The sequence below is a fragment of the Anthonomus grandis genome, chromosome 17 (genome assembly GCF_022605725.1).
Source record: "Anthonomus grandis grandis chromosome 17, icAntGran1.3, whole genome shotgun sequence".
Lineage (NCBI taxonomy): Eukaryota > Metazoa > Arthropoda > Insecta > Coleoptera > Curculionidae > Anthonomus > Anthonomus grandis.
This window is the reverse complement of record NC_065562.1, coordinates 8,842,946-8,855,246: the sequence shown is the minus strand read 5'-3', so window position 1 is coordinate 8,855,246 and position 12,301 is coordinate 8,842,946. Positions and strand designations below refer to the sequence as shown.

Genomic DNA, 12,301 nt, shown 5'->3' with positions numbered 1-12,301 from the left:
ATCTCAAGCCTCTCTACTACAATTAACACTCACGAACCGCCAAAGAAAACCCAAACAATCCGTACATGTGACATAACGGACCTAAAAAATCCCGCCGCAAATAGCTCACGAACTTCTCGAGCTTCTACTTTTTTTCTGGATCGCCGTTCTAAATCTGGCACAACCCGATTTATTATTATAATTATTACGGGAGGTGGGGATCGCCGAGAAAAGCGTAGGACCCCAAATCTACTTGGGTACGGAAATTCTCGTAACAGATTCAGTCGTTTTGCTTACTTCTACCTGGTCAGTTTTATTATTTTTTTGCCGGTTATTTATGCATTTTTATTAGTGCTTATCTGAAATTTTAACATAAATATTTTTAAAAAAAAACCATCTGTTGTGTCCGGTTTTTATAAAATATTCGTTTCCTTGCAGGTCCAACAGCCGGTAAGAGAAGAATACGCCCGTCCAATAAAAGCCACCCAGTCCCAGGGCGCCCCACCAGAAAACTTAGATTCTATGCTTGATAACCTTCAAGCAGACATGAGCCGTCAAGGAGTAAACACCAGCCAAAAGGGATGCTGCAGCGCCTGCGAAAAACCAATTGTAGGGCAAGTTATCACCGCTCTTGGTAAAACTTGGCATCCGGAGCACTTCACTTGCGCCCACTGCTCCCAAGAGTTGGGCACCAGGAATTTCTTCGAAAGGGAGGGCAAACCTTACTGCGAACCCGACTACCATAACTTGTTCAGTCCTAGATGTGCCTACTGCAACGGTCCAATTTTGGATGTAAGATGGTGTTTTTTTTATGTGTGCTTAGTTGACTTATTAAATTTTTCTTTAGAAATGTGTTACAGCCCTGGAGAAGACGTGGCATATGGATCACTTTTTCTGCGCCCAATGTGGCAAACAGTTTGGCGAAGATGGCTTCCACGAGAGAGAAGGAAAACCTTATTGCCGTGACGACTACTTCGATATGTTTGCTCCCAAATGTGGCGCGTGCAATAGGGCCATCATGGAAAACTACATTTCCGCTTTGAATAGTCAGTGGCATCCCGATTGTTTTGTTTGCAGGGTAAGTACTTTTGGAATTACATTACAATTTTCATTGGAGGTACAGGCACTAATTGATGTTTTGTTTACAGAATAAAGTGGAATATTATTTAATAGTTAAAATATTTATCCTGAAGCTTAGCAAGTGGGCGCTTTATATCAATTAAAAGAATTCTTATTAAAAATGCAACAAAAAAAACGCTCAAAATCCATATCAGTATCAGTTTTTTTTGGATGAGTTAATGTATATAATAATCTTGTTAAGTTTACTGGATGTACAGAAATTGAAATCCTATATTTGTTTTGACAATATACAAATTATGTAAATTTTTCAACTCTTTACATTAGGATTGTAAGTTAGCAGTCCAAGGAAAATCGTTCTATGCAGTGGAAGGAAAACCGGTATGCCCCAAGTGCATTGGAGCCGATGAAGAAGAGGATGAATAAATGCCTCAAACGTCCCAATTTATGCCCCCCGTGAATATACCATCCCTTTAAATTTTATATGTTAAATTATCGCCCTCCTTTAGTTCGTAAGGAAAGACTTATTCTATTTGTAATATTTTTGTTATTGTAATATAAAATTTTTAAATTAAAATAAACCTGAAATTCAATTGATATATTGATGAAAACGATAAATCTGTTGGGTGCTGCGCATCTGTGATAGATAGATTAAAAAAAACTGTTGAATCTAAAAATAAAGTTAAAAAGGGTACACCTGCTTTCAAGTATATGCTTAAATATTATTTAGTGATTTTACTAAAATAAAACAATAAATTATTTATTTTTCATGTCAGATGGGCCACTTTATCGATTTGTTGTTTTCAGAAACTAAGATAATTAATAAAAGTGAAATAAGAACAAAAAATGCTGCAAAACTAACAAGACTGTAACCTAGACATTCCGCGTATCTTAAAATAGTTCATTCATAATTTATACCGGGTGTCAATTGTTAATAATTTTGCTAAATTTCAGAATGTTATGCTTTACTAAATTTTGTGCCTTAAAATGTATACTCAGAATATGTGGGCATTTTCCGGGATTTTGATAAGTAGGAAGAAAACAAAAGGAAAGTTTTAATAGATTCTTTTCCTACCAACCACTTCATACGCCCCTAAACGATGCCACTAAATATAAAGTTTTTTTCTAATTACTTTAAAAAATTCTTATCTAGATAATTCTGTTTTTCTTTAGGGATCGTCGACCTCTTATATTTTTTTTACATCCTGTGTAATGAAAGTAAACAATATATTTTTTAGATAGCTCATACCTTACCCCAAATAAAGAGAGTCTTTTTTTTCTTTTTCTTCCTGCTGCTGCTCCATCACAATCGAGTGAACCTCAACATGTAATACTTACTGCACTCACATTGTCTATCTAGTCTATCCAGCCTAATATTAAAATTACGAGACAGTTTTACCACTAACGAAAACTCTTTATTTTATCTCTCGACACGCGGTTTCGCTAACGATGTTAGCGAAACCGCATCTTCGGGAGAAGATTAAAACTAAACTAATACTACTTACAAGTAGCCTTATATGCTAAAAATTTAACTAATAGAGCGAAAAATGCAATGAAACGTGGCCGAAGAAATCTTATACACTAAGTAAAGTATACAATTGACTACAGTGTGTCCCACTTAAGGGTTAGCCACCCCTCTAAAATGTTTGTTTCTTGACCAATTTTCAAAAACTTTTTTTTGTTGGATAGATGGTCAAAAATGGCACTTATGAACCAAGTTTGACATTTAGAGAAAGCAGGTCATGGCCTACTGTATTCAAGTTTGAAGTGCGAAAAATCGAGAAGTAGTATTAGCGATATTTATTTTTGAAAAATGGTACTGGATTATCGTTCAGGATCACTTAAAACATAAGTGTACCAAATTTGTTTATGATAGTATACAGGGTGTTGAAATAAATTGGAGTCAAATTTTTAAAAGGCGCAATAACATTCTTAATCAAATACGAATATTTTGTAAATTTTTGGCTATATGGCATCCGCCAACACCAAAGATAATAATACTACTAGTATTTTATCTTTGCTAACACTTAAATTTAAAAATTAATGCCACAAAACTAAATATTAGTTCCTTCAATATGTCCTCCATTAATTCTTATACATTTTTCTATGCTATGTCTTTGTTGTTTACTACCACCCTTCTTAACTGTACCCTGCTTATTTCATTACACTCTTGTCTAGTGCGCTCACAAAGATCATGTAGAGTTTGCGGTCTTGATTTGTACACTTTGTTTTTAAGGGTTCCACAAAGAAAAAAATCTAAGGGAGAAAGGTCGGGGGAACGTGCTGGCCACTGAATTAATGGACTGTTTCGTCCTATCCATCGATTCGGATGTTTCTGATTTAGCCAATTCCGCACTACCACTGCATTGTGGATAGGCTCACCGTCAAATTGTATGTGTAAGTTTCTTGTTTCGCCTAACGGCAAATCATCGATTACGTCACTAAAATCACCTTCCAGGAATCGAAGAAAATTAAGTCCATTTAGATTTTCATTAAAGAAAAACGGCTCGATTATACGTTCGTTCAAGAAACCGCACCATACGTTAATTTTCTGCGAATACTACCTTTTACATTGAATCACCCAATTGGGATTTACGTTACTCCACATTCTAATATTTTGAGATGACACTATGCCGTTTGTAGTAAATGTTGCCTCATCGGTGTATAAAATATTTTTCAAAAATGTAGGGTTAGCCAAATCCTCGCCTTGTAACCACAAACAATATTCCATCCTGCATTCTTCATCCTCGTGTTCCAAAGTGTGAAGGAATATAGGCTTGAAAGGCTTCTTGTTATTTTTCTTTAAACACCTCCATATGCAATTTCTGGAAATATTTAAGCTGGCACTAGCAACTCTAATGCTAGAGCTAACGCTATTAGCATTAAAGTATTTAAGAATTATTTGGTTATTATTATTTGCTCGATTACGATGTAAATGAGGACGTACTCCGCCTACTGAACCAGACTGATCAAACCCGTAGTTTATTCTGGCTATTGTTGAATGGTGGATGTTTTTACCAGGATTCTCCTGTTAAATTCCGCCGCAGCTTCACGAAATGTTCTAACTCCATCGCCAACTAGCCGCACTACTTCAACTCTTTCGTTTAAATTATAATCACCCATAATTGTTCGACAAGCAGTCAAAATGAACTAAATGCATGAAAACTTTGACAAACTGTCAGGAACATTTTCTTTCATAGCATACTTGGGTAAAATTCCCACAAAATAATTTTTAACCAGACACAATCATATCTTTGGAATTTAACAAACAAACTCATAAAAAAACAAACAAATTGAGCCCAAAATAGAATGATAATATGATCGATTGTTGTTTATTGAAGGATATTTCCAACCTTTGTGTTCTCAAGACGCATGCCAATTAGCTAAAAATTTAAAAAATATTCGTATTTGATTAAGAATGTTATTGCGCCTTTTAAAAATTTGACACCAATTTATTTCAACACCCTGTATACTATTATAACCAAATTTGGTACACTTATGTTTTAAGTGAACAATAATTCAGTACCATTTTTCAAAAATAAATATCGCTAATACTACTTCTCGATTTTTCGCACTTCAAACTTGAATATAGTAGGCCATGCCCTGCTTTCTCTAAATGTCGAACTTGGCTCATAAGTGCCATTTTTGACCATCTATCCAACAAAAAAAAGTTTTTGAAAATTGGTCAAGAAACAAAAATTTTAGAGGGGTGGCTAACCCTTAAGTGGGACACACTGTATAAGGGATTGAACCTTTATCGCTGTAAAGAATGTTTTTTTGATTTTTGAATATTGCTAAACTTTCGTATGCACCTAATTTTGTATTGTTATTAAATGGTTTAATTAATTTAACCTTGTCTTAAGCTGCGTCCACACCGAGTCGACACTGTCTATCGTTGTCGACTTTGTGTGTACGTTGCAATCGACAATGTCGATCGACATGTCGATTTGTTTTCCATCGCTTGTCGGTAAACATGAAAGAGCAGTCGATCGACTTTAGTGTGTGGACGTGTTTTCGACGTTCGACATTCGACAAAGTGTTAAAGTAGGAGTAGGTACTCGGTGACGTCTTGCCTTGTTGACATGGTGGCCGTGTGTTTTCGTTGGAGAAATGGAATGGCTACAACAAGCTAAAGTCATACCCTTTATTGAGGCATACAAACTAAAAACAAATCTATGGGATTCTAAAACCAAAAACTATAAGAACAGGAACTTGAGACACGATGCCCTTATGGAAATTGGTAAAGAATTTAACATCGAGAAGCAAGCGGTAGAACAAAAAATTAAAAATCTTCAAAGTCAATTTGCAAGAGAAGTAAAAAAAATAAAGGACAGCAAGAAATTTGGCTCTGGTACGGAGGATGTGTATAAAAGTAAATGGTTTGCTTTTGAAAGTATGAAATTTTTACTAGACAAAAATAAGCCCAGGGAGATGTTGGATTCACAGGTACGTAGACTTTGAGAGCTTATCTATGTATTTTTATTTTTAAACGACAGGTTGTTTAGAACACTGTTACGACTTTAACATATTTCGTATTGCCAAGGAACTTCTCCTTCAGGTGTCATAAAGTAGTCTCTTAATATGTCTCACTTGTTGGGCCTGCACTGCACTTCTTCTGGGTATTCTGGGTAAATCTGCTAAGCCAGGCTCATTACCATTATCATTTCTCCAAGCTCCTGGAATAACGTCAGTTGAATCAGAGCAGTCAGAATCGAATGTTCCAGGGGGATTATAAATGTTCTTAGATGCACTTTTTTTAAGAAAGTTGTGCAAGTAACATCCTGCTAGCGTTACCTTGCAGGCGGTTTGAGGTTCCAATAGTAATGGATTGCGAAATATTCTAAATACATTAGATATTAAGCCAAACACATTTTCTGATATTCTTCAAGCTCTGCTGAGGCGATAATTAAATACTCTTTCACTAGAACCTTTAGTGTGACTTCCTGCATATGGTTTCATTATGTTTGTTGACAAAGGAAATGCGTCGTCTGCAACAAAAACATATGGGCTTTTTAGATCACTATTTGGAAGTTGATTTTCTCCAGGTAAATGCATTGTATTGTTCTTTAGAAGCTTATTAACCGTAGTACTACTAAACACGCCTTCATCGGAAATGCGCCCTTGGCATCCAACATTAGCATAAATAAAATTGTAGTTTGCGTACTACGGCGAACAAAAGAATACTAAATTGAAGAATTCACTGCCGCTGTTTATTGGAGCCTGCAACGATATGTGTTTTCCATTCTGCTTCGTTTTTAGGCATCTGAAATTAAGAAAAAAAATATTTTATTTTTTAAACTTCAAACTAGCAATAGTACCAACAGAAGTAAAATAATAAAAAATCTTTCTATTACAGGTTTCATCAGGGGTGGGTGCAGTGGAAAATGCCAACGATGTGGATAATACTGCTGATGAGCATGAGAATACTCAAGATGCCATTTTAAATACTGGAGAAGACAACTCTAAAGACTCTACGAGGAGTTGGAAATGCCGATAATGTTGAAATAGCAAAGGAAACTTTAACTATAAAAAAACAGTTTAAGTCGCCAGCTCTTGGCCACGTACCTTCAAGAAAAAGGAAATGCGATAACCCAATGACAAAACAATCAAAGGATGTGTTTACCACATTTGGCGAAGAAGTGGCTGTGACATTGCGAAATTTGCTCACTACTTATGCTCAAGCTACAGTGCAACACAAAATAAGCACACTTTTGTTTGAAGCAAAATTGGGAAATTACAATTATCCCGTAGCACAACAACCACAGCAGCAGTATTTTTCTCAGGCTCAGCAACAACACTATTATCCTCAATCTCAGCATTCTTAGCAACAGCAATATTTTTCCAGTACAGCAAATTCAGGTGGCTTACTGATGACCTCACCGATGCATTCCCCGGAATCACATTCCTCATGCTCTCCTTTTAGCAATCCCCCTACTTCGGCACAATCAACTACTGCCCTTACAACTGATGAAGATGAAGCTGCAGATCGTTTCATCACCCAACTGCAATCTCCAGGAAGTCATACCTCATAAGCTCGGTCATAAGTATAGATATGCGCACAACTATTCTCATTTAGGGTTTAAATATTTAGTTTTGTTTTAGTTATAGTTTATTTTTACTACTGTTGTGCCTATTTATTCTTTATTATGGTTATGAAAATTTGATTTAAGAAGTAGCTATAACTATATTTTCATATTTATATAAATCTCGTTAAATCTTAATAAATAAAGTGCTTACCTTAATATAGTCTTGTAATACATCAATAAGGGCATCGCACACCTCCACAACAATTTTGGAAATTGCCTGTTTTGAAATTTTAAAAAGATACATTAGTGAGTGGTACGAATCTCCAGTTGATAAAAATCGTAACGTTACAGCAAGACGCTCCTTTATGGGAATGGCAGGTCTATAATTGGTGCCTTCTTTACAAAATTTTTGGCCCGATTTTTAGTAATAAATATTCAGATTCACCTTCTGACATTCGATGGACACTTTCTGATATTCAAGGCTCAATATGTTTATGTCATCTTTTTTTAAATCGTCTATCAAATTACTAGCATTGTATCTAGTTCTACTTTGAAGACTTGGTCGAACCTAAAATCTTTTTTTTGCGCGCAATTTTTCTTTTTTTAGTCGCGATAATAAAATACGCGGCACAAGCAAGAATTACGTCTTCTTCGTCGGACATGTTGATTTGACTGATCGACAATTATTTGTGTCGAGTCTGGTGTGGACGCAGCTTTAGAGAGAAGAGAGTAAAATAAAAGAGTTGAATAGAATTCCATATTTTGTAGGAGAATGTGTATACAGTGAGCGCCTAAAGTTCCGCATAAATTCGATAAAAATTAGGGACATGATTTTTTGAGAAAACGCTCGGGCCCGTCGATTTCTATTTTAAGTTGCGCATTATTTCACATAAATTTTTGTATACAGGGTGGAACAAAAAATATATATATGACGTCGTCGGTCATTTTTTTAAATGGAATGCTATATTTTTTATTGCATTTATGAAATATAGGCGAAATTGCAAGCAAGTTTCGTTTAACACACCTTATCTCAAAACTCACTGCTCCTCCACAAACTCCTGATCTGGAAAATATTTTAAAGTATACAGGGTGCTTCAAAAAAGTAGGGCGATATAAGCAGCATTTTTTTTAAATGTAATGCCATTCTTTTTATTTTATTTTTAAGACCGCCTTAGGCTACCTAGTATATGCGCTAAATATGGCTGCTTTGTCATGCGCAGTTTGACTGCAATAATTTTTTTTATAAAAAAAAATCTAAAAATCATTACATCATTTAATTTCATCTTGATACTAGAAATGTTAATTCAATGTCAATATTGGACTTAATTGGGATTCTAGAAGAATGGAGAATTACTTTGACTTAAATTGTTTCCTTCTGTCATATACAGGGTGTTTGTAGTTAGCAATCATATTTTACGAATTTCAAAGCTCCATGTCTCGCTTTTTTAAAATGGAACACCCTATATATTTTTTATCCATTTAATGAAGATTTAATACATGAACATCTTTTATTATGTAAACATATTAGCTATCTTTAGTCGTTTTTAAAATATTCACGATAATAATTAAACAAGCATATTAAAAATATTTATCATTTTATTATTATTACATTAAGTGTTCAATATGTCCTCCGTTTTGTTCAAAACATAAATTAATACGTTTCTAAAAACTTTTTTCTACTTCATGTAGCATTTGTGGAGTTACTTGAGCAAACGCATCCCGTATTCTCTGCTTCTACTGCCGTTGTAGGTGGATTTCTACTATAAACAATTTCTTTTTACAAAACCCCATAAAAAAAAACTAATTTTGTTAGGCCAGGTGATATCTGGCTGGCCAATTAATAGGTCCATTCCTTCCAATCCATTTTTCTTCAAAGGTTCCATTTAAATATTCAGTGACATTTCGAGAAAAATGTGGAGGAGCTCCGTCCTGTTGAAACCACATTCGGTTTCTAGTAATTAATGGAACATTTGCAAGTAATCTAGGCAGTTCATTTTGTAAAAATTGAAGGTACATTTTTTCATTGAGATGACCATTAAAAAAATAGGGACCGATAATGGTGCTTCCAATAATTCCACCCCACATTTAATGACCACCTATGCTGGTAGTCGATCTGCCGCATAAAATGGGGGTTTTCGGATGAATAATAATGAAAGTTATGTCTATTCCGTTGATTTTCCGTTTTTATTAAATTTTGCCTCATCCGTAAATAGGACATTATTAAAAAACGTGGGGGGTCGTTTTGTAATTTATTTCTGCTCCAAGTACAAAATTCAAGTCGGTTTTGTATATCCCTATCAAAAAGTGCTTGATGTTCATGGCTGTGGGATGTGGTATGGATGAAAATGATTTCTTTTTAAAATTCGTTGCACTGATCTTTCACTTCTTCCAACTGCTGCTCCGATATTTGACTGACTTAGATGAGGATCTTCGGTTACCGTTAATAACACATCTAACTCTTGCTCCTGATTAGTAACAGGCCTCATTCTATCTTGCTTGGGGTAACAAACACTCCCTGTCTCCACAAATCTTGCTAGTAACCTTCTAAAAGATTTTTCTTCTGGACATCTTCTATCAGGATAGCGCGCCCCATACATTCGAGAGGCTAAGAGGCAATTCTTTTCAGATTCCCCCAACAGAAATATCATGTCAACAAATTCGTCTTCTAAAATGCATTTTATAAGTATGCAATTTTCATTCAGATTAGATTTCTGAAACAAAACTCCAAATTTATTTTACAAACAAAGTTACGATAATTCAAATAACTGAATACTTAAGCTGATAATACATACAAAAATGATATTCTCACGAAAATGTCAAAAATTTATTTAGAGAAACAGGTGAAATATTTTGCTTAGCAACAAAAAAGGTATTAAAATACCTATTTTGTTAAGAATGCAGATTTCCTGGTTCTTATTTAAACATTTTATTATCTACGGATAATTATCGTTAATATTTTAAAAACGACTAAAAAATATACAGGGTGTTCCATTTAAAAAAAGCGAGAAATGGAGCTTTGAAATTCGTAAAATATGATTGCTAACTACGAACACCCTGTATATGACAGAAGGAAACAATTTAAGTCAAAGTAATCCTCCATTCTTCATGACAAAGCAGCCATATTTAGCGCGTATGCTAGGTAGCCTCAGGCGGTCTTAAAAATAAAATAAAAAGAATGGCATTCCGTTTTAAAAAAATGCTGCTTATATCGCCCTACTTTTTTAAGCACGCTGTATACTTCAAAATATTTTCCAGATATGCGCTATCAGGTCCCAAAACTTTTTTAAGAGGTTAGAAAATTTTAACCTCATTTTTTTAGGCTTTACGGAAGACCGACGCACTGTTGCAGGACCCGGTATACATATGAATAATGACAATAGGGAAAATAGGACAATATTTATCGTTCCTTGCGAAATTAGGTGGAATTCACTTAAATGAAGCCATACTGGAGAAAAATCTATCATTATTCAAGTTAGTTTTTTGAAAATTATTAAAACTACGGGCGCATCTGAACAATGAAGAGTTAAACAAATAGTTTGAAGAGTATCTTGAGATGCTAAAGATCGATCTATTACGCAAAATATAAGGATTAACGTTGATATGTAAGTTTTCCAGACAGAAAGGGCAGTCTATTAAATTATAAATAATTTTATAAATCAAAATTGTTTCTACGACTCTCTAAGGGCTTCATACCATAAAACTTTAAGTTATCATAGTAAGTAAAAAATTTCTTTGTCTATTAAAGCGGAAATTTACTATATTTACAAACTTGCGTTGTACCCTTTCAATTTGGTCAATATATTTGTGATACATCGGATTCCAAGCTACTGTTGCATATTCTATAGTAGGTTTAACGAATGCATTGTATAATAATATTAATGACGTTTGATTACTAAAACCCTTGATAGAGCCCCCGAGATAGACATCACATTTGTTTTGTGTCTGAGATGGTTTTCTGCTTAAAAGTATAGAATGACATTTTTCTGTACTAATAAATCATTTATTTAAGGTACAGTACCTTTCAAAATTTGCAAGATCAGATTGCAAGGCCCGAAAATCTGCTACCCTCTTAATTGTTGTAAAAATTTTTAGGTCATCTGCATATGCAAGATATTTACATAGATAGAGAAACATTGACCAATGTCGTTTAAAAATATTGAGAACAAAATTGGTCCCAAATGAGAACCTTGCGGTATTCCTGAAGTTACGGTTGTACAGGAAGACTTTACTCCATTTACGACAACGTACTGAGAGCGATTCGTTAGATAACTTTTAATGAGTTTGAGTAGGGCCCCGTGCACACCGAAATTCTTTAACTTTACGAAAAGTGTAGGATGATGTACCTTGTCAAAAGCCTTAGAAAAGTCGGTGTACTCGGCACAAGTTTCCAGACCCCTTGCCATACTTTCGCTTATACTCTGAATAAATGGTATTAAGTTGGTTATTACCGATCTTTTTTGGAAAAAGCCATGTTGGTTAACATCAATAGGTTCTTTGACCTTAGAGAATAATTGTTTTAACAGCAAAGATTCAAATAGTTTACCAAAGTGACTAGTAGGGAAATAGGCCGGTAATCCCGTACAGAAGTTTTTTCTCCAGACTTAAATACTAGCACAATTTGAGCTATTTTCCAAATATTGGGAAAAATGCCGCTGGATTAACATTGATTATACAAAATATGCAAAGGCTCGTACAAGCTAGGACAGGACTTCAAAAAAAATTAAGGAAATCCGTCTGGGCCGGGTACCTTTTTAGGATCCATAGATATAAGTGCGGATTTAATGTCATTTTTATCAATATTGTTAACTACAAAATATTCTTGACATTGAGTAGGCTTAATTAAAGTTGATGTACCAGAAGGTTCAAATACTCCACTAAAATACTAGAAAAAAGTTCACTAATGTCAACACAATTCGAAGCTTCCTGATCATTAAATTAGATTTTTATTGGTAAGCTGGTTAATTAATATTTTTTTGTTGTAAAAAAATGACCAGAAATATTTAATGTCTTTGACAATGTTTAATTTCTGTTTTATAAATATAATCTTTACTGTTTTTGCGTAAATGTAAAAAGTTGTCGTAATCAGATTGCTGTATCGGTACAGTTTCCACATTTTATGTGCCTTTAATTTATTTTTAATTAGGTTGATCTTATTGATCCTAATTCTAGAGATGTGGTTAATAACAATGTTATCTAAAACTGTATAAAAACATGCAAGG

At 34.4% G+C, this 12,301-nt stretch overlaps 1 protein-coding gene and 1 long non-coding RNA gene across 4 annotated transcripts in view; both read left to right on the top strand.

Annotated features, from left to right (window-relative positions):
• The window catches only part of LOC126746549 (leupaxin), a 186,626-nt gene that overhangs the window by 165,007 nt on the left and 9,318 nt on the right, over nt 1-12,301 (top strand). For 2 of the 3 annotated variants that reach the window (XM_050454858.1, XM_050454857.1), the window contains exons 6-7: nt 418-771; nt 827-1,057. In XM_050454858.1, the coding sequence (XP_050310815.1) occupies nt 418-771; nt 827-1,057 (585 nt within the window). Of the gene's footprint in view, nt 1-417; nt 772-826; nt 1,058-1,383; nt 1,638-12,301 lie in introns of those variants that run through there. The other variant, XM_050454859.1, reaches the window with a different exon arrangement.
• On the top strand, nt 4,991-7,298 carry LOC126746563 (uncharacterized). Its single transcript, XR_007663929.1, has 2 exons — nt 4,991-5,502; nt 6,413-7,298. It is a non-coding gene; the product is annotated as an uncharacterized LOC126746563 (long non-coding RNA).